The sequence below is a fragment of the Physella acuta genome, unplaced genomic scaffold, assembly GCF_028476545.2.
Source record: "Physella acuta isolate Inbredline_101_S28 unplaced genomic scaffold, ASM2847654v3 ptg000221l, whole genome shotgun sequence".
In the NCBI taxonomy this organism is placed as follows: Eukaryota; Metazoa; Mollusca; class Gastropoda; family Physidae; genus Physella; species Physella acuta.
The window spans coordinates 84,277-111,786 of NW_026731740.1; the positions used below are offsets into that span (position 1 = coordinate 84,277).

Genomic DNA, 27,510 nt, shown 5'->3' on the forward strand with positions numbered 1-27,510 from the left:
ATAATGTTACAGGCATGTCAAAACCTCACATTCCTCTGTCTCAATAGACTGAAACGGTACATTTTTTTGTGGTCCAGAATTTACGAGACTAAAAGTCTTTTGTTAACTTATCAAGACTCAAGCTACAACTAAACAAAATGGACTCTATTATTACTGGAGCAGGATATTACTCCCCCTGTTAATCCCTCCCCCCTGGTCATTTAGAGATATGGATACGGATACGTTAAGGATACGTTAGGGATTGGTGTGTTTAGGATTAAAGATGGGGCTTGGAAAAGGAATAGCGTTAGGGATGGGGAAAGAGACAGATTGTGCTAGAATTAAGGATGTTGATAGAAAGAGAGATATAGATTGAAATAGCAGGGTTAGGGATAGAGATAGCTTTAGAGGTAGGGATATGGAGATGGATAGTAAGATGTAATTAATAAGAGGTAATTAATACGTGGAGGAAATGACCGAGGGATCTCTGACCCGGGGGGGGGGGGGGGGCGGGGGGAAGATGTGATGTCCAAGATCGTCATTCTAATACACTGAAGAGATAATCATTCTTTCTGAAGAAAACACAAAACTTGCACCACTAGCTTAACACAGTCAACCTTTTCATACTGCTGGAAACACAAGTCTTATTCGTCAATGTTTTTAATTCTTTAAATAGTAACAGAAGCATTTTTAACCAATACACACAACTTGATTGCAGACGTAATTCTAGTCAGTGCGTTAAAATGGATGAGGTATTATTAAAGTACGTCCATTGATACAAACAGAATGGGTGGTTATATATATATGTATATGTTTAAGTATATATTTTATATCGCTTCCCAAGAACCAGACTGCTCTAATTCTAGCATTTCTTTATTAGGTAGGACCTTCTTGGCGCAATGGAATTGTGTAATAATGGTATGAGAAATGGTCACGCAATATTTTTGGGCAAGCTATTTTGTTGGATTTGAAGCAAAATGACCTTGAAAATGGCTAAATAAAATGGAATTAGAACACTCTGATTCTCGGGATAATTATATATATATATATATATATATATATATATATATATATATATATATATATATATATATATATATATATATATATATATATATATATATATATATATATATATATATATATATATATATATATATATAATTTATATAATTATATATATACATTGTATATATATATATATATATATATACATTGTATATATATATATATATATATATATATATATATATATTACATATATATATATATACAATGTATATATATAATTATATAAATTATATATGTATATCACGTAGGTTGGAATGTTGGGGAAGGGATGGGGTTAGGACCCTTCCTATCTTCTAAGAACCCATAAACAACAGCTGTCTTACAATATGTACAGCTATTGTACAGCGAAAACTTAACGTTCTAACAACCATCATATATATATATATATATATATATATATATATATATATATATATATATATATACATATATATATATATATACTTATATATATATATGAAGTGCACAGTACAAACACTAAATGCTTGATCTAGGAAGACAATAGAATAAGTAGACACTTAAATAACACACATTGCTTACATGTTGAAAGTAAATGGCATGAACAATATTTACAATATTCTATTAAGTCAAACTTGCTTATAAATTCAGTAATATTCGAAACACATGTTAATACATCAGTGAAGTAATCATTTAAATATAAACATTGACACATGTGAAAAATGAAGATTAATATCAGTGTTGACTTTTAATGAGGAAATATATTAATGAGTTCATAGGTTCATTAAAATATGTTTATGAGTTCATAGGTTCATTAAAATATGTTTATGAGTTCATAGATTCATTAATAGTAATGTGTGAAGGCACGAGTTTATATTTCTTGCATTAGACTTTCTTACAAACCACAAGAAAGGCTAACATTATGTGTAACTATAACAAAGTACACAATGTGAGACTATAAAAAGAAGTCTTTGTGTAATATTATCAACCTTACACACATAACCTAATAGTAAAACATAAAATAAATAGTATTATAACAACAGACAATTTAATTAATAATGCTTTTGGGTTTAATTAATTCTATATTAAAATCTGAACTATGGTCGAGTATAGGAACGTCGATGTTTAAATATTTATATAAAATGTTTGATAAAAGGTAAAAATATCATTTAATGTATGGAAATAAGTTTTTCTTTCAACAAGGGAGTCCACTCAACTTGTTCTGAATCAAATAGTTCATAACAAATAAGTTGTTATCGCCCTTTAGCTTGGCCCTTGGGTTAATAAAGGCTAGTGATTATTTTATATATTTATCACTTTCACGGTGCATCATCAGACAAAGTGTCGCAGGAGTTTGTTCCCTTCGGTAGGCAACATTTTGCTATCACAGTGCGCAGGCTCACAACGTCAATTTGCATAAACAGCTGCCCTCTCAGGGCCGAAATTATCTCCCTTCACTAGTTGACACTGGCATCAAACAGTGAGGTTCCAATGATGAGTTCCCACAAGGGGCTTGTTTTCAATTCACCATACCTTCAACTGGAACAAAAATTCATCGGTAAACTAATTCGGTAAACTAATTCGAAAAAATACATATTATAATAGATGTTTATAATATATGTCATATTTTTAATTGATATATTTTGTGTATATAAAAATATATATATGGGCATGTATATCTATGCCAATGCGCGTATAATATATTTAAAAATAAACAATTGAGTAAATATATATGTACACACACACACATGTGTATATATATATATATATATATATATATATATATATATATATATATATATATATATATATATATATATATATATATATATATATATATATATATATATATATATATATATATATATATATATATATATATATATATATATATATATATATATATATATATATATATATATATATATATATATATATATATATATATATATACACACATATACACACAAGTGTGTGCAGATTTAAAGTTGACTTGATTACATTAAGTTACATTAAACATATCATTTTGTGGATGACTTTTATAACGTAAACTATACAATTCTACCCTAGAGAAAAAGTTTGACTGAGTGACCGCACATCTTTCTAACAATCACGTGACGTACCGTGTGACACATGTGACGAGTACGGCCCGTGGTCAACCACCGACTCCCCTCCGTCATCCTCACTCAAGTAGTTGTCTAAAAACTCGAAAGCCGTGTCTGTGATTTTACCTAAAATAAAAGACATCAAGAGTTCATTCATTGTATAAGTTATGATAATGTATGCATAGCCAGGAACATAGGTAGGCTCCACTAAAGAATAGTGAGTAGGGTGGGAAGGGGGGTGGAATAATTGGAGGTTGTTAGTGTATGAATAAATGTGTACGACTAGTCGGTACACATGTAGTGTTAATGTGTACAGGTGGGTTGTCATCTGGTACACGTACAGCGCAAGAGTAGACTAAATTAACGATTGACCGGATGTGCAAATGTATTGTCACTTCGTACGCATAACACGTTCATTGCGTACATACAATATACAGAGTGTATACAAATACAGAGATGAAACACTATGTGTCTTGATATACGCATTAAATAATACCTAATCCGGTAAGATTAACCTAAGATTATTCCAACAAGCTGGGTTTGATTGGAATGTACTATAGACCAGAGAGTTTAAACAGCGGCAAAATCTGGATAATATAATATCACCGGACTTTTTCGTACGTCCACAATCTACTAGTACGTACAAGTATAATCAATCTAAACAAGTATTTAAACATATTAAAACGAATTATGTTAATTAATTTTATGTGACGCCCCACTCCACCCCACGTTATATGTGAACGTAAAACAGGTGTCAGACATATTACCCTGATGTAACGGCACATATCTCTTCAAAGTTCACCCCCCCCCCCTCCCCTTAACAAAAAAAAAGTTTCTTTTCCCTTTGAAGATGCCGTCGAACGTTTTGGGAGAGGTGTGTGGACTAAGCGCTCTTTGCTCAAGACTTTCAGATGTGTGTGTCTAGTGGTTAGCCAGATTTGTCCTCAAATAAACGCTCGTGTGGGGTCAAATATTTTCACACATTTGTCAAACTAACAGACAAGACAGGCTGCAACTGATAAGATTTGAACTGGCCAGGGGCAAGGGTAGTGTGTGTGTGTGATCCTGATTAAAGCCATCTTTTAGAAGGCGATGTAGGAATTTGAGGCTTTGTACAAGTTACAGTACAGAGGCAGTATTAACTGTCCGTTTCTATGGTAACTGTAAAAATGGACTCGACGGTGTTGCCAGCACCATGTCTAGCCTCGGTCATAGAAAAAAAAATACTAACTCTGGTACTTAACAGGATTTGACGGTCTGATGATTGGGACCGAGGAACTAGCCGGACTGGAGTCTTGCCCCTAATGCCTACCTATGTGGCTTATGTCACATAAAGTGCACAATTTAAAAAAAAAATTGCAACACTGAAGAGGATATCCTCCAAAAAACACCATTAAGTATTACGTGTCAAACATAAATTGTTATACGTCCTATTGCCCATTAACTTTGATTTCAGCCTGCTTTTCTTTCTGTATTTGTTTCCCTAATCTTTGTCCTTCCAAGAACAATATGCAAAACAGCAGATGTTGTTTATTTTGGAGTTTTCTTTCCTAGATAGGTTGCTAACGAGCCTAATCTATCTGGGGGGTTCGAATTTAAGTAAATTTTGTTTCGATGTCGTTTCTTTCCATGTTAATTTTTTTTTCAAGCTAGTGTGTTATGGGAAAAAGGGGGGAGGAAGCTGACGAAACATAAAACTGGTTACTGAACGAAGACTCAACACTAAGCGGTAAGGTTAGAGCTCAGAATTTTGATTGGCCTACCATTCCTGAATATTAATTGAACATTCAAACAGATCGACTCTACTGTATCTACTTTCTGAAACACCTAACCTTGAATATGAACTTTGGACTAGCCGAAGAATATCTTACCTGCTGTCGTTACATCGTCCACCAGAGCATCGTGATCGACGCCCTCCGCCACATGATTGACAACATCAGAGTCATTCGTAATGCTGAGACTAGACGGCGTCGCCACCTCTTCCTTCACGCTGCTCAAGGCGTGGTGGTGAACACTGTGTGGGATACCGGGCGGCTTGGATGGTTTCGATCCTGTGTTTTTGTCCACCACATCAGAAATATCAGGCAGGACTAGGTTATCGACAATGTCCTTGAAGACGTTGATTTCTTTCGTATCGATTTCGTCTTCGACCACTGTTTCTATAACCTCAGATTTTGTCGTTTTCGTGACCGTTTTTATTTCTTGGTAGATGCCGTTTTCGTAGGACGTTGTCGTAGTGACATGCGTGGTGGCGTTGGGAGGCAGAGGGTTGTTGGGGCGGAGTTTCTCCAGCACCATATCGTTCATGCGTTTCAGCGTGGGATTCCCCGAGGATTCGTTGTCTTCTATAATCAGCGCTGATTTGGTGGGCTTGGTGTAGACGCTGCCTTGGTAATTGTAGCGTTGGAAGTCGAGGTCGTTTTCAACTTCGGTCAGGTCAGGGAAATCGTCTTTCGGCGCGTCTTTCAGCGAGAAGGGCGAGAATGTCTTCTGGTCGTCGGTTTTGTTTTTAGCCAGCAGCTTGATGCTGTCGGTGGCCGAACCTTCGTTGATGTCGTTCTTTGAGACGTAGGTCGAAACCATCCCGAGCGGGCCCTTGGGTAGGGCGATGACGCTTGACGGGGCGTGGTCTTTGGTTGAGGAGTTTCTGGAGATCCCGGCTTCAGGCGAGAAGCCTTTGTTGATATACGATCCATTGACCTCTTCAACCTGACGACCTTTAACCCCGGTCTGTTTATCATTGCTGATGAGGGACTTCTGGGAGTTAGACCTGTCTTTGGAGGAGGTCTGGCTCTGGTTGCCCTGAGAGGAGCCGGTGTCGTGTTTAGCCGGCTGCCGGCTGCTGCTGCTGCTGTGGACGAACCGGTGGACGTCGCTCTGGGATCGCTCCACGCGGTTGGTGAGTTTGACGTTGTCGTTGTAGTAGTAGGGCGAGTGCTTGCTCTCGGACACCTTGGATCTCATGGGACCGCCGTTGAGGCTACCTAAAACAAAGATATTGACTGGCGTTAATTACTCGGCATTAATTAACTGATTGGACGGCCTGGTCGATTGGTAGAGAGTTAGGCTGGTAGCATGAAGGTCTCGAGTTCGGATCTATGGTAGAGAGTTAGGCTGGTAGCATGAAGGTCTCGAGTTCGGATCTATGGTAGAGAGGCTGGTAGCATGAAGGTCTCGAGTTCGGATCTAGACGTCCCTGAGTCAGTCCATCTCTGACGTTAGGGAAACAAAGGTGGCATAGTGCTGACCACCCTGCCCCCATACATCCCGACGTTTTAAAAACAAATAAACTCTACTTTACCCGCCCTATGTGTCTTAAGCACGGACGAGAATGTTTAGATATCACGTTGTATAATTTATTGTCATCGTAAAATCCCAACTTAATCGATTTTCCTAGGCCGATGTCGGTTGATAAATTACAAAAAAAAAAAAAAAACAACAGATTAATCACTTTTTTATTCCATGTACTAAAACGAATATTTGTTTTTTTTAAATTTATTTTAGCCGTTCTCGCGTATTGATTACTCGTAAATTCAATAACATTAACATCGATGGCTGGAGATAAGGTTAATGTTAGCCATGGCGTTCAAGACTTACTTTTAGAGTTGGAATGGTAGACATCGAGTGACTCCACCCCCATTGGGGGCAGGTTGTAGTAATTTGGCTGCAGTTGTTGGCTGTGGTAGATACGCTGAGGTCCCGGCACTAGAGGATAAAAAAACAAGATGGCTGAAAAATATGGTTTATTAGAGTTTGATGGATTCTTACCTAAGTGTACTAAAACGTTGAATTATAATCGTTTTTCTTGTTAATTCCGAATAAATTATTTAAAAAAAATGAGTTAAAGTTAGAAAAAAACTTTGAAAGCAATTTCATAATGTAAATTATCATTAATTTTTTTTTGCTTTTATTAGCTCACACTTTAAATCTCATCACCATAATTAATCAAATAGACTAGTGATGCAGTATCAAGCATGATAAGTAAAAATTGTTATTGAATTTGTCACGATAATGCAAAATGCTGATCCTATGTAGATTAATTGCGATTGGTGCTACACATTGTATATTATGTTATAGAAGTGCATGGTGCGCTACAGAATATCACGTGACAGACCGGAAGTGTGCAACTTTCCCGCCAAAACTTGAGGGGTGAGCAGGTGTAATATGTTCATGAAGATTAATTATTATTATAATTGTTAGTATAAAGAATATCATGAGCTAGGTTTGCTGTTCTAGTATTGAAAAATACGCCAAAATCATGCATGGAAGGGTTGGTTTTAGTAAGCGTGTTAAATTAAAACGTTATTGCTTGATTCTTAAAAAGTTATTTTAAACAAGAGTAGTGTAGGCCTACTTAGCACTACTAAATCTGCTAGATCGACTTATTTAAAAAATTGGAATAAATTATTGAATAAAAGTTTAGCAAACATTATGACAAAATTATAAAAAAAGTATTTAACAAAGCATTTTTAAATGTGTTATTTAAAAAAAAAAGTAATTAGTACAAGAATAATTACAAGTTTTATTAATTTACTCGAGAGTTGTTTATTATACGTGTATCAATAATTGTAATACAAACGTTAATTTAAAAAATGGACCCCAGCACAAGTTTATTGTTTGAAACTGGTTAAACTAACCCAGGGATCCGTATGGTGGGGTGTGAGCATGTGTGTGTGGGGGTGGGGTGTGAGGATGTGTGGGGGTGGGTGGGGTGTGAGGATGTGTGGGGGTGGGTGGATGTGGTGGGAGGTGGTTGGGGTGTGAGGATGTGTGTGTGGGAGTGGGTGGGTTGTGAGGATGTGTGGGGGTGGGTGGGGTGTGAAGATGTGTGGGGGTAGGTTCGGGTGTGAGAATGTGTGGGGAGGGGGGTGGGGTGTGAGGATGTGTGGGGAGGGGGGGTGGGGTGTGAGGATGTGTGGGGAGGGGGGTGGGGTGTGAAGATGTGTGGGGGTAGGTTCGGGTGTGAGAATGTGTGGGGGTGGGTAGGGTCAAGTAAAAACCTATACATTGTCATTTTGAATGCAAATGCATTCTATTCCACAGAGAGGGGATCAAATTTAATGTTTAACCAAATGTTATTCCTTATCATTGGTTTAAAATGCCTACCCCTACCTCCACTTCACATATTGTAAACATTTATAGATCACTGGTTTAAACTCTCCCTCCCCCCCCCCCCCCCCCCCCCGTCCCCTTTACAGATTGTAAACAAACATTATAAATAGAATAATGGTATTGTTATTGTGTGTGATAAACACACATAGTTTATATTGCGTGATGAGATAATAGTTTTTAGTGGTAAGATAAACATCTATAACAGTTGCATGCATAAATATGATGATAAATGACGACAAACCACTAGTTAGTTCAACACCACGTTAGGTAACCCAAACATGCAATAAAATAAAAAGAAACCAAACGAAGAATGAAACACTTCTCTTACTGAAGTACATTGGTCGGGGAGGGTAGTAGGTAACACCTGAAAACATGCACACAAATGATCACAGTTCGACTCCGTTCATGAATATAGTGAGTGGTGGGGTGGTCAGACAAGGTGACCCGTAGTGGGTGCCAGCTAATCTTATCTACTCAGACCTTAGTGGCTACCTGCTACTCAGACCTTAGTGGCTATCTACTAATCAGACCTTAGTGGCTATCTATCTACTAATCAGAACTTAGTGGCTACCTGCTACTCAGATCTTTGTGGCTACCTGCTAATAAAAAGCTACCTGCTAATCAGACCTTAGTAGCTATCTGCTAATCAGATCTTAGTGGCTATCTGCTAATCAGACCTTAGTGGCTATCTACTAATCAGACCTTAGTGGCTATCTACTAATCAGACCTTAGTGGCTATCTACTAATCAGACCTTAGTGGCTATCTACTAATCAGACCTTAGTGGCTATCTACTAATCAGACCTTAGTGGCTATCTACTAATCAGACCTTAGTGGCTATCTGCTAATCAGACCTTAGTGGCTATCTATCTACTAATCAGATCTTTGTGGCTACCTGCTAATAAATGGCCACCTGCTACTCAGATCTTTGTGGCTACCTGCTAATAAATGGCTTCCTGCTAATCAGACCTTAGTAGCTATCTGCTAATCAGATCTTAGTGGCTATCTACTAATCAGACCTTAGTGGCTATCTGCTAATCAGACCTTAGTGGCTATCTATCTACTAATCAGATCTTTGTGGCTACCTGCTAATAAATGGCTACCTGCTAATCAGAACCCAGTGGCTACCATTTGATCAAAACGTATTAGCTATCATAATCTTAGGTAACTACACATTTCTATTGTTTGGTCAGTCATTCATGGTTGCTAAAATGCGAGGTGTTTCCTTAATGAAAACATCTCGCAAAATTACTTAAACAGCGAAACTAGACTTCATCATTCCACAGCAACCCAAGTTCAAGTTGATATCAACATTTTAGAAAACCCTAACGTTAAAACACACAACAAGCAGACTGTCACAACTAAAAACGTTCGATCTTTGGTCATCGTTGGCAAGAATAATTGAAAACATTGTTAACAATCTTAGAAATGTATTTTTTTTACATGTTAATCACATATCAAAATAGATTTGAAAATTCCACAATTATTTCTGACAAAGACCTATGTTCGAGACGCCACTTGTTCATTTTGTTTCGTGGTAGTTATTTCTATTTGTTTTTTTTTAAAAATATTTTTCATCCACAAAGCTTAAACAGACAATACAGTTTCCGATTCAGGTTTATAAACAAAGTTATTTATAGATCAACACCCAAATCTACACAATAAACAACTAACATCAAACGTGCCCCCGTTTTACCAATCTATTTTTAACACAACCAACGCCATGTTTACAACACCTAATTTTAGCCTCCAATACAACACGTGACTTACTCGGATGGGGTATTCTCATTTCCGACGTGGCCCTCTGAAGGTGGAGCGGGGCGTCTCTCTTGTGGTTCATGTCCCTGTTATTGTGGTCCACATAGTAGGCCGGGGACGGGGAGGTAGTGTAGATACCAGGCTTGTCCATCCACAGTCCCGAACTGGTGACCTGGGGACGAGGGTATTGTTTTGATGGTATAGGGCGTTACGCAGATGGAGGGGGGGGGGGGGGGATTGGGGGTGGGTGTAGTGAAGTAAGGGGTGGGTTAGATGGGTTACATACATAACCATACATACATAACCATACACACATAACCATACATACATAATCATACATACATAACCATACATACATAACCATACATATATAACCATACATATATAACCATACATACATAATCATACATACATAACCATACATACATAACCATACATACATAACCATACATACATAACCATACACACATAACCATACATACATAACCATACATACATAACCATACATACATAAACATACATATATAACCATACATATATAACCATACATGCATAACCATACATACATAACCATACATACATAACCATACATACATAACCGTACATATATAACCTTACATACATAAACATACATATACATATATAACCTTACATACATAACCACACATACATAACCATACATATATAGCCTTAAATACATAACCATACATACATAACCACACTCTGAAGTTACCATTTCTAAACCTGGTGATCCATGCAGCAGATGAAGTAGAGTTCATCTGGTTTTGTAACCTTTGAAAGGATATTGTGGTCAGCTCTACTCTCTAACGTGAGTCAGGTACCCATCATAGCTGGGTGAACTCAGAGACGCACCACGGTCTCAAGCCCAGGGTTCTAATTCGATTCTTTCGGTTACACACTCGTACGCTCTAATACCCGACCAAGCCTTCCCATATACATTAGAAATTTATATAAAAACTATTTTTGGTGCGTTTCGATTTGGCATACCCACATGTACACGTTTTAATATAGCCAGCAAAGATAGGCAGCAAAGATAGGCAGCAAAGATAGGTAGCAAAGATAGGCAGCAAAGATAGGATGCAAAGATAGGCAGCAAAGATAGGCAGCAAAGATAGGCAGCAAAGATAGGCAGCAAAGATAGGCAGCAAAGATAGGCAGCAAAGATAGCCGGCAAAGATAGGCAATAAATATAGCCAGCAAATATAGCCAGCAAATATAGCCAGCAAATATAGCCAGCAAATATAGCCGGCAAAGATAGCCAGCAAATATAGCCAGCAAATATAGCCAGCAAAGATAGCCAGCAAAGATAGCCAGCAAAGATAGGCAGCAAAGATAGGCAGCAAAGATAGCCGGCAAAGATAGGCAATAAATATAGCCAGCAAATATAGCCAGCAAATATAGCCAGCAAATATAGCCAGCAAATATAGCCGGCAAAGATAGCCAGCAAATATAGCCAGCAAATATAGCCAGCAAAGATAGCCAGCAAAGATAGCCAGCAAAGATAGGCAGCAAAGATAGGCAGCAAAGATAGCCAGCAAATATAGCCAGCAAATATAGCCGGCAAAGATAGCCAGCAAATATAGCCAGCAAATATAGCCAGCAAAGATAGGCAGCAAAGATAGGCAGCAAATATAGCCAGCAAATATAGCCAGCAAAGATAGCCAGCAAATATAGGCAGCAAAGATAGCCAACAAAGATAGCCAACAAATATAGGCAGTAAAGATAGCCAACAAAGATAGCCAACAAATATAGCCAGCAAATATAGGCAGTAAAGATAGCCAACAAAGATAGCCAGCAAATATAGCCAGCAAAGATAGCTAACAAAGATAGCCAACAAATATAGCCAGCAAATATAGGCAGCAAAGATAGGCAGCAAAGATAGGCAGCAAAGATAGGCAGCAAAGATAGGCAGCAAAGATAGGTAGCAAAGATAGGCAGCAAAGATAGGCAGCAAAGATAGGCAGCAAAGATAGGTAGCAAAGATAGGCAGCAAAGATAGGCAGCAAAGATAGGCAGCACAGATAGCCAGCAAAGATAGGCAGCAAAGATAGGCAGCAAAGATAGGCAGCAAAGATAGCCAGTAAAGATAACCAGTAAAGATAGGCAGCAAAGATAGGCAGCAATGATAGGCAGCACAGATAGCCAGCAAAGATAGGCAGCAAAGATAGGCAGCAAAGATAGGCAGCAAAGATAACCAGTAAAGATAGGCAGCAAAGATAGCCAGCAAAGATAGGCAGCAAAGATAGGCAGCAAAGATAGGCAGTAAAGATAACCAGTAAAGATAGGCAGCAAAGATAGGCAGCAATGATAGGCAGCACAGATAGCCAGCAAAGATAGGCAGCAAAGATAACCAGTAAAGATAGGCAGCAAAGATAGCCAGCAAAGATAGGCAGCAAAGATAGGCAGCAAAGATAACCAGTAAAGATAGGCAGCAAAGATAACCAGTAAAGATAGGCAGCAAAGATAGGCAGCAAAGATAGGCAGCAAAGATAGGCAGCAAAGATAGGCAGCAAAGATAGGCAGCAAAGATAGGCAGCAAAGATAGGCAGCAAAGATAGGCAGCAAAGATAGGCAGCAAAGATAGGCAGCAAAGATAGGCAGCAAAGATAGGCAGCAAAGATAGGCAGCAAAAATAGCCAGCAAATATAGCCAGCAAAGATAGGCAGCATAGATAGGCCTACATGACTCTGAAACTTGACTCTAGCCCAATCCCAATCCCAGACTGGAATGAAAAAGGAAGCAACCAACCTTAGGCAGTACGCCATTCTGCATGGAGCTGTGTGACGCCGTGCCCCCTGGGGTAGGGGGGTGCACCTTCCTCACCTCCTTACTCTTGCGCCGCTTACCTTTCCTGATGAGGAAATTTTTTTTATTAATTTTCTTTTACACGAAATTGAATTTCTAAAAAACAAAATGTACATGCCAAATTCTTGAGAATAACTCTACAAATAATTTTGGCCAACATTTCCATTGTGACACATGCGCTGTTTCATTAACAAGTCACCCAATGAATGAACATTGGTGCCTGTCGTATATTTTACCCCGTAACGAATTTATTGAATGGAAAGACTAACAAACACCACAGACAGCATGGATTCTTAAATGGCATTAATTTAACATATTGAGGTAACTCAAAATCCATTTCAAGCTCGCCTTTGTCATTATTTAAAAACTTCTAATTAAAATGTAGATCGAAGTCGAAATATTATGCAGTGTAAATAAAGATTATAATAATTAAATTAATTAAAAAAACGAAACAAAAATTAGCATGCAATAACTAAGTGAGGCGGGTCGACAAAGGTTACAAGCTGGGTACTAAATTCAGCTGAAAACATCCCATCATAGTGAGTACACATTCAAGCAGATATTTTAATTTGACGGATACAAATTATCGGTCCTAGGTGCTTTGACCACAGGTGCTTTGACCATAGGGGGTTTGACCATAGGGGGTTTGACCATAGGGGGTTTGACCACAGCGGATCTTTGACCATAGGGGGTTTGACCATAGGGTGTTTGACCACAGCGGGGCTTTGACCATAGGGGCTTTGACCATACCCCCTATGGTCAAACCCCCTATGGTCAAAGCACCTGTGGTCAAAGGTCCGCGCACCAAATTATCTCATAATATAAAACAGCAGTGCAGAAAGTCTCAGCGTCAGATATATATATATATATATATATATATATATATATATATATATATATATATAAATATATATATATATATATATATATAAATATATATATATATATATATATATATATATATATATATATATATATATATATATATATATATATATATATATATATATATATATATATATACGAAATAAAGGACAACCGCCTCCATCCTTGGGTACATCTGTATCAAATTAATTAAAAGCCCCCCCCCCCCCCCCCCTGGGGGTGTCGCCTGCCCCATTCCCCCACCCCACGGAGCCACTTGAACTCAGCGGCGGTGCATATACTCATACACATCAACGAACACAATTCCCACAAACACGGGATTGTATACAAATGTGGCCGTTAACGGTTGCAGATTTGTATGCCACTTGTGTGGATACATTTGAAATGTAAAGTTACCCACTGATGCGTACTGATGTTTGAGATGGATTTCTTGTTGATTTATTACTGACACATAGGGCAGATTCATTTCAGAAGATTTTAAAATTCTAGATTTTTTGTACACAAACATAAGTGACCACCTCCCCCTCCCCCCCCCCCCCCACAAAATAGAACAACTTGGCCAAACAACCGGTACTGCAAGAAGCTTCTAGCTCCTGCTGTAAACCACACCAAGAGCGCTAAATTGTGATAGAAATGGGGCAGCTAACAGACTAGCAGACTAGCAGTTAAAAATAAATGGAATTTATTTTTAAAAAAGAGAGAGAAAAATCTGGATTGGACTAAAATACTCAACAATGCGACCAGCTGCACAGGCAACAATTGTATCAGGGACACGGGCTATGAAAACATTGACTATATATACACACACATGTCGACGATGTAAGAAAGTGGCCTAGTTTTTACATCATTCAAAATTTTGAGATTGTAAACATATAGCAGAATTATTAGATAGCAATTTGCGCGTGTGTCCGTGCATGTGTGTGTATGTGTGTTTATGTTAGAGTGTGTGTGTGTGTGTTAGAGTGTGTGTGTGTGTGTGTTAGAGTGTGTGTGTGTTAGAGTGTGTGTATGTGTTAGAGTGTGTGTTAGAGTGTGTGTGTGTTAGAGTGTGTGTGTGTTAAAGTGTGTGTGTGTTAGAGCGGGTGTGTATGTGTTAGAGTGTGTGTGTGTTAGAGTGTGTGTGTGTGTGTGTGTTAGAGCGTGTGTCTGTGTTAAAGAAGGTGTAATTGTCTAGTTCATGAACTGGCTAGCTTGGCATATGAACTCTAATATTTCTTCGATATTAGTGTCACGTAAGTTTCGATTAGATAATCTCGATTGATTTTTTTCGGCGTGATTATCCTTTTTTATATTAATACATTTTATTTAATACATTTTATTATTGATCCTCCTTTCACTATTGAAGATTATTCGTTTTTTTAAATATCACTTCCTGATAACGCATGAAAAGCCATTCGAATTTAATAAAATCGAAACATAATTATTGCTGATATCGAACTGATATCGAACTGATTTAGAAAATTTTTGATCAGGGGAGTTAATTTGTCAAACACGCGATCTGTTCAATTACACGATCTATATTATTCTATATGCACATACATATTTATAGATGTCTACATAATATGTAGACTACGTAATATGATACAACCAATGGAATACATTTGATATGTTTTCTTGCTAATTAAAATTTTAGATCAGCAGTAGAAATAGAATAACTTTAGAATTAAATATGATTGGACGTTGTGTGATTAGGACAATGAGGGTGTAACAATGTGTGAAGGAAATCTATTGTGGAAATGTGTGGGTTGGGATTGTGTGGTGAGGGTATGTGTGTGGTTGCGTGTTTTAAAATATGTGTGGTAGTGTTTTAAAGAAAGGTGTATGGTTGTGTATTAATAAAAGTGTGTTTATATATTGAAGAAATGTGTATGGTTGTGTAATCATACACATGTGTTAATATATAGACGAAATGTGTATAATTGTGTATTGATAAAAGTGTGTTTATATTTTGACAAAATATGTATGACTGTGTATTGATAAAAATGTGTTTATATATTGACGAAATGTGTATGGTTGTGCATTGATAAAAATGTTTAAGTAGAAAAAAATGTTTACGTGTGGGTAATTTTTTGGAGAAATGATTGTTGTGTTTATAAACATACACGTAGGTAGGGGCAACTATAAATGTTCAATATCTAGATGAAGACATAAAAATTTACCAGTTCGCTCAATTTTGGAAGTAAAAGATGAACGGTATTTCAAGAAGTGGTATACTGTATACTGGGTTGTAAGTCTAGTCGTGGTTGGTGAGATGGTTGACTTGGAAGGTTGGGGAGTCTATTTATAACTAACAGTACAAACAGTTTAGCTAAGTAACTATATAACATTTGATAACATTTACACTTGTGAACCTACAAGTATACGCAGCGAAATGAAAACACACGTCGAAAGTATTTGTAGCTTAACTCTAGACAGCTGTCGTTAGGAGGCCATTTATAACATGCTACATCGTAATTATAAAAAAAATATATTACATGGTCACAGACGAAATGAATTATGATATATTTAATTATTCTCTAATTATGTCAATTAGCTTGACAAGAGTATGTCTAGGAAGCCAGGGTGATCGGGGTTTCTTGTAGAGTTTATGTTATAATTTTTTGTTGTTGTAGAACATGCGCAAGGCAGTTTATAACGAGTGTTTCTTTCAGACATTTGTTTTTCGCCGGGAGCTGGGGGGGGGGAAGGTCACTTGAAACTAATAATTTTTTTGCGGGGGGGGGGGGGAATGGACTGAAATTTGTATTTAAAAATATATTATATTGTGGATATAAATTATATTTCGTTTAGCCCCCCCCCCCCATCCCCCTAAAGAGATGCCCGAAAGAAACACAGAGGGTAGAGGGAGCTAGTGATCCATTCGTTAGATTGCGTTATGTGTTTTTTCATTGTGTCTATTGCAATGTTATATGAGAGTGTTTTAATTGTATTTTTTTTTTTAAATTTCTGAGGGGTTGGATAAGTACAATGTCTACACTGCCCTCGATCATTATTTTCATTCAATCTAAAGAGGGATTCGCAATTAATTCTTTAAAAAAAAATGATGTAGGAAGGTTTGGCTGTATCGTAGCTGTATCGATACATATAAAATAAATATTTCACGCTAGAGTATCGTTACACGCACAAATAGATATGAAACGTATCAGTATCGATACACCCAAAATAAAAAACAACATGTGAAAGCATCAATGTGGAAATAGAAAATACTTACAGGCAAATACAATCCATCAGTGGCAGATTTAAATCCTCAATAAATATGAACACAATATCAACTTTTCTTTCTTGATAAAATCATGTTTTTTTCCAGTTAGGCTTATTATTTAAAAGTCAAATTAATGACTTGACCAGTCACATTGTGGTCAGGATTGTCTGACCACTTAATCACGTGAGATCACGTGCAGCTTTATTTGAGTCAAACAGGCAGGTTGGTTGTAGTTAATGTTAATTAATTAAGTTCGTTTAAATTGAGCCTAATGACACAGCCGAGCAAATAAAATCTGCTTTGTTAATGTACAAACGTGAGGATTACTGACATGACAGGTGTGAGTAAAGCGTTAACACATGAATGTAGACACATACTCACACTTAAACACACTAAAACTTACACATGCATAGTCTCGCACACATAAACGTACACTAACATATACATATTACAGTAGTAGCAGTAGTATATACTTTCGTATGTTTATAAAAATAGGATAAATGATTTAAAAAAAATAAATCAGGAAATCAAAACTTGATGGAACCATTCATCAGCAATTTGAGAAAAACCTTCTCCAACAACTTGACAAAAATCTACAACAACAACTTGAAAAAACCTAAACCAGAAACTTGACAAAAACCTAAACCAGAAACTTGACAAAAACCTATACCATCAACTGGACAAAAGTCTACACCAGCAACTTGACACAAATCTACACCAACAACTTGACACAAATCTACACCAAAAACTTGACAAAAACCTACATCAGAAACTTGACAAAAATCTACACCAGAAACTTGACAAAAATCTACACCAGCAACTTGACAAAAAATATACAAAAGTAAATTGACAAAAACCTACTCGAGCAACTTGACAAAAAACCTACTCGAGCAACTTGAAAAAAACCTACTCGAGCAACTTGACAAAAATCTACACTAGCAACTTGACAAAACCTACTCGAGCAACTTGACAAAAACCTACCTCCAGACCTGACACCACACATAAAATCACCACAAACATAATTTTAAAAACATTAAAACAAGCATTAAAAAAATCAACCCCGACAACCTCAAACAACGCTGAAAGACCTGACGTAAAACACACAAACAAAATGGCTTCACGCTTCACGCCGCAGCCCGCCTGAATCATACACCCATCTCATGCGACACGAACATACCATCTGCTACATAAAAGGACCTAAACATGCCCTCCGTCAAAAGGACAACAACAAACATTATCCCAGTTACAAGAATATAACCCAAAACACATCTTAACCACGACGGTAATTTGTAACCATAGCAACAGAAGAGGTTAATTGATGAAAAGAAAATTAAAATTCCTCGAATTCCACAAATATTTTTTTCCTTAACGATAGAGATCCTTTTTAAACAAACACATTGGTAGGTTTTATCATACATTCCATCAATTCACAAAGAACTGCCATAACTTTAATGTTCGCGCTAGTAATTGAATTATTTCTTTACTTTTTTCGTGTCACATAAACTATAAAACTTTAATCTTTACTTTACATCAACTACAGCGTAGATGTTTGAAAAAAATAAAAAATAAAAAAAAAACCTCATTCTTCGAGCGTTCCTGTTGTTTTAAATGCACTTCGCTTCATCTCGGTAAGTGGAGGATTACAAGCATCAGTGTTTGTCATGCGCAGACGAGCGTCGCGGCATAAAGTGACTATGGGAGGTTTAACTATTTTTGACAAGGGCAGGAATGTTGGAGTGTTGACATGGGGCCTCTGGTAAGTAAAAAAAAAAAGAAAGAACGGAGACGACCCCCCCCCTCCCCCCTTGTTGCGTATCCTGACCCACATTTTTGACGGTAGGGTTTCTAAAACTTTAACAAAATTAACTTCCACTCGTTGTATAAATAAAATGTAATGCACATTTCGAGTCCTCTTGTATTAAAAAAAAATAGTTCTCAAACTACAGCTGTTTATTTTAAACGTAACTATTCTTATAAATCAGCAATTAAAAGCTGAAATTAATACACAGGGGGGACAGTTTTCCAGGTAGGACAAAAAAAAATCTGCACCGAGTTAGGATTGATGCTGGTCAACACCTGACGTGTTTATCATCCTTACGTTGTATGGTGTCTATATTTAGATGGGGAGGCTTAAAATCAGAGATTAGTGCATTGTTAAGCTTGATTAAACTGGACTAGAATTTAGTGTATGTGTTTGGTGGGGATGGGGTGATGGGTTAAAGTGAAAAGTCACGAAAAGTGGCGATAAACAATTGAAAAAAGAAATCAGCTTATCTGGGATCTAAATCTACTTGCTTTAAGCCAATCTAAACTTGTGTGTAGACAAAAGGTGGTGTGAGCAGTAGCGTAGCGAGGGGGGGGGGGGGGGGGGCGGGGGGGGGGGGGGACATATGTCCCCGGGCGCCGAGCTTAGGGGGCGCCAAAATAGGGTTGGAAAAATAAGTTGAAAGGTTGAGGGGGGCGCAAATTGAAAGTTTGAGGGGGGGGGGGTGCAAATCGAAAGCTTGAGGGGGGGGGGTGCAAATCAAAATCTCGAGGGAGGGGGGGGTGCAAATCGGAAGTTTGAGGGTGGGGGGTGCAAATCGTAATCTCGAGGGGGGGTGGTGCAAATCGAAAAGTTTGTCCCCGGGCGCCGGGAAGGGTCGCTACGCCTCTGGGTGTGAGGCCTTTATTAAGTCGAGAATTGAGAGAAGCTAGTTACACACGATAGCCAACTCGATGGCTAAAATTTATAGATGGTTTAGCGATGTTGTGGGTGATTAATACAATGGGCAGCTCTACTGAAGGTTGAAAATATTCAGCACGACTAAAGGATGAAAATATTCAGCACGACTAGAAGATGAAAATATTCAGCACGACTAAAAGATGAAAATATTCAGCACTACTAAAAGATGAAAATATTCAGCACTACTAAAAGATGAAAATATTCAGCACGACTAAAGGTTGAAAATATTCAGCACGACTGAGAAAGGCTATTAAAGACACTAAGATGAGAACAAGAGAAAAGAAAACTGGTATAATTGCATTTAGCTAGATGCTGATAAAATATGATGATGATTTTACCAAGCGAAGCATGTTCAAGGTTGATGCACAGATGTGGTAATATGTTGTGGGACTATGTAGGGATGTGGTAAGATGTGGTTGGGGTGTGGTAAGATGTGGTTGGGGTGTGGTAAGATGTGGTTGGGGTTTGGTAAGATGTGGTTGGGGTTTGGTAAGATGTGGTTGGGGTGTGGTGGGATGTGGTAAGATGTCGCTGGGATGTGGTAAGATGTGGTTGGGTGTGGTGAGTGGCGAGATGTGGCTAGGATGTGGTAAGATGTGGTTGGGGTGTGGTGGGATGTGGTAAGATGTCGCTGGGATGTGGTAAGATGTGGTTGGGTGTGGTGAGTGGCGAGATGTGGCTAGGATGTGGTAAGATGTGGTTGGGGTGTGGTGAGTGGCGAGATGTGGCTAGGATGTGGTAAGATGTGGTTGGGGTGTGGTGGGATGTGGTAAGATGTCGCTGGGATGTGGTAAGATGTGGTTGGGTGTGGTGAGTGGCGAGATGTGGCTAGGATGTGGTAAGATGTGGTTGGGGTGTGGTGGGATGTGGTAAGATGTCGCTGGGATGTGGTTGGGTGTGGTGAGTGGCGAGATGTGGCTAGGATGTGGTAAGATGTGGTTGGGGTGTGGTGGGATGTGGTAAGATGTCGCTGGGATGTGGTAAGATGTGGTTGGGTGTGGTGAGTGGCGAGATGTGGCTAGGATGTGGTAAGATGTGGTTGGGGTGTGGTGGGATGTGGTAAGATGTCGCTGGGATGTGGTAAGATGTGGTTGGGTGTGGTGAGTGGCGAGATGTGGCTAGGATGTGGTAAGATGTGGTAAGATGTGGTTGGGTGTGGTAAGATGAGGCAGGCCATTCAGCAGACGAAACGTTTGCCACGTTCCCAGTTAGACAGAGATGGTAGCGAGAGACCTTGACCTTGAGCTCACCCTGGCGTGATACAACCAATCGATGATCAGCTCAAGCAGGAAACTAAAAAAAAATCAGGTCTCTCCCTACACTGATTTTATTTTAACTAAATTAAGTTTTAATAGCCACAAATAGAAAGCAGGAAATGGTGAAACGGTAAATTTCAAACTATTGATTCCTAAACTGTAGTGTCAAAAAAATGCGTCTTATAATTAAACAAAAATAATTATTGTACTCTTCGCCAACCTCAGCAAATGTATGTTTTTAAAAATTTAGTAAGGTATACTGTCATATCACCGCCACTATGGGGACATAAGCCGTTACATTCGAAAGAAAACTGTATTTAGCATACAATTTAAGTTAGACCCAGTTAGCAACAGAAAACGATCTGCTATTTATATCTTATCGGAAGGACAATAAAGAAAAAAAATCGATTCAAATAGTAGTTGACTGCGATCGATTTTTTGAAAACATTTATTTCGCTGTGTTAAATACCCCTCACCGTGGGCTTATCTAGCCTCTAAGTGTGGGCAAAGCTGTCGTGAACAGCTGAGAGAACAGGCGAACAGCTGGGTCATCTGGCCAGTTTCTGGGTGAGCCGTTTCTCAGAAATTTTCGTTTCAATTTTAGAAAGCAGCGAAATATAAATATATTTTTACAAGAGCGAGCGGCTGATATATTCAGTAGAAGCCATCAATACGACTTGGTGATTAGTGTTAGTACAGTTGGTCTATGTGAAGATATTATCTCAACTTATGAATATTTTATAAGGGCGTGGCCGATGCGAACGTTGAAATCTAGGACATAATTTGACAGCTCCCTTTTAGAAATGTTAGTAGGGAGTTTATTTAGTTAACAGTTGGGTGGAGGGGGGGGGGGGGGGGGAGAGGAAGGAATAGGACAATAGCAAAGGGGTGAAAAGGGGGGGGGGGGTGAAGATCATATCTTTTACAAAGCCAGAGCTAGAGAAGACGATTGTTCGCCCCAGGCCCAAGTGTGTAGAGTACACTAGACCGACCATTCGATGTAGGTATTAACATAAATAAGCCACAACACACACGTTGTCACAAAATGTTAGCATACGAACGTTGATATATGTATCTAATTTATTCTCATCAGTTTTAGAAATACCCCCCTCTTATTTATTTGAATTACGCTTTACGTCCACCGCCATCTCGAGAACAACATGGTGCCAGGAATATGAATTTAATACTAGTTTATAGTTAACTTAGATCTAGCGTTTGAACGTAAAAAGTTCGACATATGTTTTGAGGTTATTTTATATAATTATTGTGGAGCTATACTAGGAAGAATACACAGCTGTATGTTGAGCGTATACCACAGTGAGCAGTGTTTGAATGAACTAACACATACCATAATAGTAGTGTTAGAATCAATGACTATTACATACAGCATTGTGAAACAGTGCAACAATGTGTTGAGCAGTTGGCAGTGTAGCACTGCCTAATCAGCATCTTAAAGACTAATCTTACAAAAGAGTTTTAACTGCAAAACTATAATTAAACTAGAATAAACTAGTTTGATTTAATTAAAACTGTGAACATTGTAAGTCAAACTTTAAAGAGCAGCCATGACTAATGGAAACTTGTGATTTTTAGTTGTGTTGGCCCAATGTTTTAGTTGGCCCGTGGTTTTAGTTGGCCCAATGTTTTAGTTGGCCCGTTATTTTAGTTGGCCCGTTATTTTAGTTGGCCCAATGTTTTAGTTGGCCCGTGGTTTTAGTTGGCCCGTTATTTTAGTTGGCCCAATGTTTTAGTTGGCCCGTTATTTTAGTTGGCCCGTTATTTTAGTTGGCCCAATGTTTTAGTTGGCCCGTGGTTTTATTTGGCCAGTGGGTTTAGTTGGCCCAATGTTTTAGTTGGCCCAATGTTTTAGTTGGTCCAATGTTTTAGTTGGCCCGTGGTTTTAGTTGGCCCAATGTTTTAGTTGGCCCAATGTTTTAGTTGGCCCAATGTGTTAGTTGGCCCGTTATTTTAGTTGGCCCAATGTGTTAGTTGGCCCGTTATTTTAGTTGGCCTGTGGTTTTAGTTGGCCCGTTATTTTAGTTGGCCCGTGGGTTTAGTTGGCCCGTGATTTTAGTTGAATTTAGTTGGCCCGTGGTTTTAGTTAGTCCTGTTCCTAGCTGTCCCGATCCACCCCCACCCCACATTACACCAGCACCAAAGATCTACCCAAACCCCGAGCCTAGTTCAACAAACCCATTAATTGATCACCAACTTCTCCAAGACAAAAAAATATTTTCAGGAATTCCGCTAGTAAGGCGGCACACAAGCCCACAAACACACGGAACAAATAAAAATCGATTTTTTAAAAAGTTTCAAAACTCCTCCACGACCCACGGAACAAAACGTGGAATGTGACAGATTTCTGAACCATAACTAAAGAAAAGACGCTGATTCATACAGATGAGGGTGGGGTGGGGGAGCGAGGGGTAGACAAAGGGTGAATAGCGACAAGGAAGGTCTGATATTGGGGTGAAAAGACTAACTGTATTGTTGACTCAGGAATGATATTGTGTTGGAAGAAAGAAGACAACTGAATAATGAACAAAACCGCGAATAGTTTTCTTTGAAATTTTTTTAAGTTTTACAAATCCTTGATATGAAAAATAAACAGTTAAGTAAAAAAATGGAATCTGACCTAATTATGTTTAGAATTTAATTACTACAGACCCTATTCTCGTTAATCAATATCATTGACATTGTCCATCCTATCAGTTTACGTTGCACAATTATTACCACTAACAGAAGAAACAATACGACATCGCCAACAAAAGTATATTACAAACACTACTGCACACAGAGATTACAGAATTCCTATACAGAGGGCTCAAATATTTATGCTACATTTTAACACCAGTCTCTATCTAAATATATTAACACCGCTTTATGTATATTACCACCACTCTATATAGATTAACACCACTCTCTAAATATATAAACACCTATATACAAAAAACTACGCCATGTCTCTCTTATGTTTACTATGTCAACAAACATCCATCTTGATTGAACAATCACAACACGCAAAAAATAATACTTCACAAACTTTATCCTAGGTATAAAAATATTTCACAAACTTTATCCAAACAGAAGAATATAATCCTGAAAAAACAACAACAGGTAGTCAAACTAGTCTATCCCGCACCTAAAACAGGTATGTTTTTTTCCGCATATAGATCAAAATCTACATAGTCTCAGTACCACGCCGCACTGGCGAGGCCCACGTAATGGGGGACTAAGTCTACATACAAGAGATAGTCACTCGGCAAGGGAGGCGACTGCGTGTTCAGGGGAGAGAACCAGTGTGTCAAGGGGAGGGAAGTAACGCGGGGCTGTCGCATATCTCGTTACGCTCAATGACTCGCGTTTATGGCCAAATGTTGCCGCGTGTTTATGGCCATTTTTTTCCCTCCCGGCCATTGTTTATTCCACAGTGCAATAAGGCCATACTTAGAGATATTCATACATGAAAGCCTGTGACAACTAAGAGCGGTGTGGTGTGGATATTGCTGAAATTTGCATACCTATTACGTCACACAGCCCACACGGACCAAGTGACTATAGCCTATACAATAAGAAAAAAAAACGGAGGAGGCTTCATTATCTACTATGGTGGTTGATTCGTGGTTAAGAGATAACTTCAGGAAAACGAAAATCGATACTTCATCGACCGCAATAGGGCACACCTTGTTGCATTTGTGAATGTGGAACCATAGCCGTCGCCCTAACACAGAATGTATCACATTCCTAACCTGATCCTATGCCTAAAACAAACAACATCAGAGCGATACTTGCCTATGTTACCGTGTCTATAGAGCTGTATAATATATCATCTAAGGTGCTTTCAAAACGCGGTAAGAATGTTACGTGAAGTGTTATTGACAAAGCAAATCAGTGCTGCGTTTGGTGAGAGGATCAGGGGACAGCGAGATAGGGCGGGAGAGCGTATGGTTGTTAACTCTGAAGGTCCAAAGTTCAGACCCCGGGCAGATGAGAGCGCGTTAGCTGGGGACATCAACCCATCTAGGAGAGAAAACTCCAATTTTAAACAACTGCTGCATTGGGTGAACAAAGGCTATGGAAACACATCAAGAAAGATGAGCAGGCTGAAGTCGGAGTCAACGTACCATATGGTGTATATCATGTTGACACGTGATAGGTAATTGTGTCGGAGAAAATCCCGTTCAATATTAAGAGCGAAGAAAAAGAAGGTAATAGGTTGCTACTAATATGTGGGGCCGTGCCTATCTTCTATATATATAATTCTCTTCTGGGATCAGTTAGAAAACAAGCTGCAAGCGCCTCCTTGCAGTCCCCTCTCTTTCTCTCTATCACTATCACTACCACCCCACCCCACCCCCACATGATCTGGTGAGCGGTGGTCACACTAAATGTTTACAAAGCTAAATGTTTACAAATCGTAGAGCCGTAGAGCCGGGTTTCTATTAGGGGCAGATAATTTAGTTCGAATTTAAACTTACAGGAGGTAACTAAGAAATAACTAAGAGGAGGCTGCTTTCACGGGGGGGGGGGGGGGGGGGGGTTAGGGTCGGGGTTAGGGGAAAGGGGGGGGGGGGGGGGGTTAGTGTTTTAAAGCAAATATTTTCAGTGGCAGCATTGGTACTGTCGAATTCACAAATTATGAATTACTGAAAAGTAGAAAATAAAACAACTAAATAGCGGCGTATGTTACGCTGCGGGTCGGCTCGTCCTTTTATACATAAATAACCTTTTTTTTTGCCGAGCAGCGCACACACAAAATAAACTTTTACTTCCTACAGGGAATGTTGGATCAATCCCACGCTGTCCACCCACAATGCACTGAAACATATTAGCTAAAATACTAGTGTGTGTTCTGAATATATTTTCTAATAATATCTACACGTTTGCACTTAATCGATAAATGGTAATTAGAAACATAATTAGCCTCCCAATTATTCATATTCAGTCGAGAAAGATGGTTTTTAAAAAATATTGTGCAACTTATAGTTTGATCTCCAAACCATAATTTTTTGTGCAGTAAATTTATTGTAACACAACGTAAAGGTCAACAACCACGTAGCCTCCACCCCCACCCCCCATGGCCAGCACTGACGTCATCTAGACATAGATCACTAACTAAAGTTTGAATAGAAAAAAACATTTCTGCGTGTAATATCTACGTGCGTGTCCCAGCCTTTGTCAGGAGTTTCTATAGACCTTGTCAGATCTTTACAATTTTTCTTGCAGGTTTTTTACGACCCGTAGATAAATAAGGGGAAATTTACTAGTCATTGATTTCTCGGGCGCTTTACTTTCTGCGGCTTCAAGACAAATATAATCAATAGCTTGGTCACGGTGTCTGGAAGATTATAAGCCACGAGATTAGCCAGAGGTGAGATTGTTATGCAACAGGATAGTAGCGGAGACGTTTATATGAAATACATACATATGATTCAGTACATAAGTCTTGAGGTGTTACTAGTATAACGGCCCGGAATTGAACGGGCACGACTACAGCTAGGTACAGATTAAAGCTGATTTAAAAAGGAAGTCAAGCGTGATTTTAAAAAGAGTGCAGATAATGCTTATAAAAAGATACCACTCTAGACTGTACGGTCTATGTAGCAAATGAAGTAGAGTTGAGTTGTTACTCCGGCATACCACTCATCCAAGTAATGCATATTTTATAGACTGATATAGCCTTATTCCAGTATGATGATATGAAGGGGTTGTGTGGTTAGTGCTATTTCCAGTCGTCTTTACTGCCTCATGCTCAGGTGCCCAATACTGCTGGGGTGCCCAATACTGCTGGGGTACCCAATACTGCCCGGGTACCCAATACTGCCCGGGTACCCAATACTGCTGGGGTACCCAAAACTGCTGGGGTGCCCAATACTGCCCGGGTACCCAATGCTGCTGGGGGACTTACTGAAAGCTGTCCTACAGACTCGAGCCCAAGTTAACCTGTACAGTCAAGACTACTTACCCATACAGTAGGTACAGTGACTCCCTTGTACCCCAGTGACTCCCCTGTACCACAGTGACTCCCTTGTACCCCAGTGACTCCCCTATACCACAGTGACTCCCCTATACCACTGACTCCCCTGTACCCCAGTGACTCCCCTGTACCACAGTGACTCCCTTGTACCCCAGTGACTCCCCTATACCACAGTGACTCCCCTGTACCACAGTGACTCCCATGTACCCCAGTGACTCCCCTGTACCACAGTGACTCCCCTGTACCACAGTGACTCCCATGTACCCCAGTGACTCCCATGTACCCCAGTGACTCCCCTGTACCCAAGTGACTCCCCTGTACCCCAGTGACTCCCCTGTACCACAGTGACTCCCCTGTACCCCAGTGACTCCCCTATACCACAGTGACTCCCCTGTACCCCAGTGACTCCCCTATACCACAGTGACTCCCCTGTACCACCGTGACTCCACTGTACCACAGTGACTCTACTACAGTGACTCCCCTGTACCACCATGACTCCCCTGTATATAACCACGTTAATCTATACACTCTAAGACTACTCACCCACACAGCAGGTACACGGCGATGCTCAAGAGGATGAGGAGGACGAGACCTCCTATGACACACCCTCCCACGATGGCGCCTGTCTCCTCACTCCCCATGTCCGCGGCCCTCTCGT

General features: G+C 39.1%; 1 protein-coding gene across 3 annotated transcripts; it reads right to left on the reverse strand.

Moving 5' to 3' along the window:
* Positions 1-1,260: 1,260 nt before the first annotated feature.
* Positions 1,261-27,510, reverse strand: LOC131937761 (uncharacterized). 3 transcript variants are annotated; one of them, XM_059295396.1, is made up of 8 exons: positions 27,396-27,510; positions 12,751-12,853; positions 9,994-10,153; positions 8,554-8,589; positions 6,711-6,818; positions 4,985-6,097; positions 3,132-3,239; positions 1,261-2,547 (listed from the first exon to the last, which is right to left on the reverse strand). In XM_059295396.1, exons 1-8 carry the CDS (start codon positions 27,491-27,493, stop codon positions 2,528-2,530), a joined length of 1,746 nt encoding a protein of 581 aa, XP_059151379.1. In that variant the 5' UTR covers positions 27,494-27,510; the 3' UTR covers positions 1,261-2,527. The 3 variants fall into 3 exon arrangements, with proteins under 3 accessions (XP_059151379.1, XP_059151382.1, XP_059151381.1); XM_059295399.1 differs by lacking the exon at positions 27,396-27,510 and adding an exon at positions 16,904-17,183; XM_059295398.1 differs by lacking the exon at positions 8,554-8,589.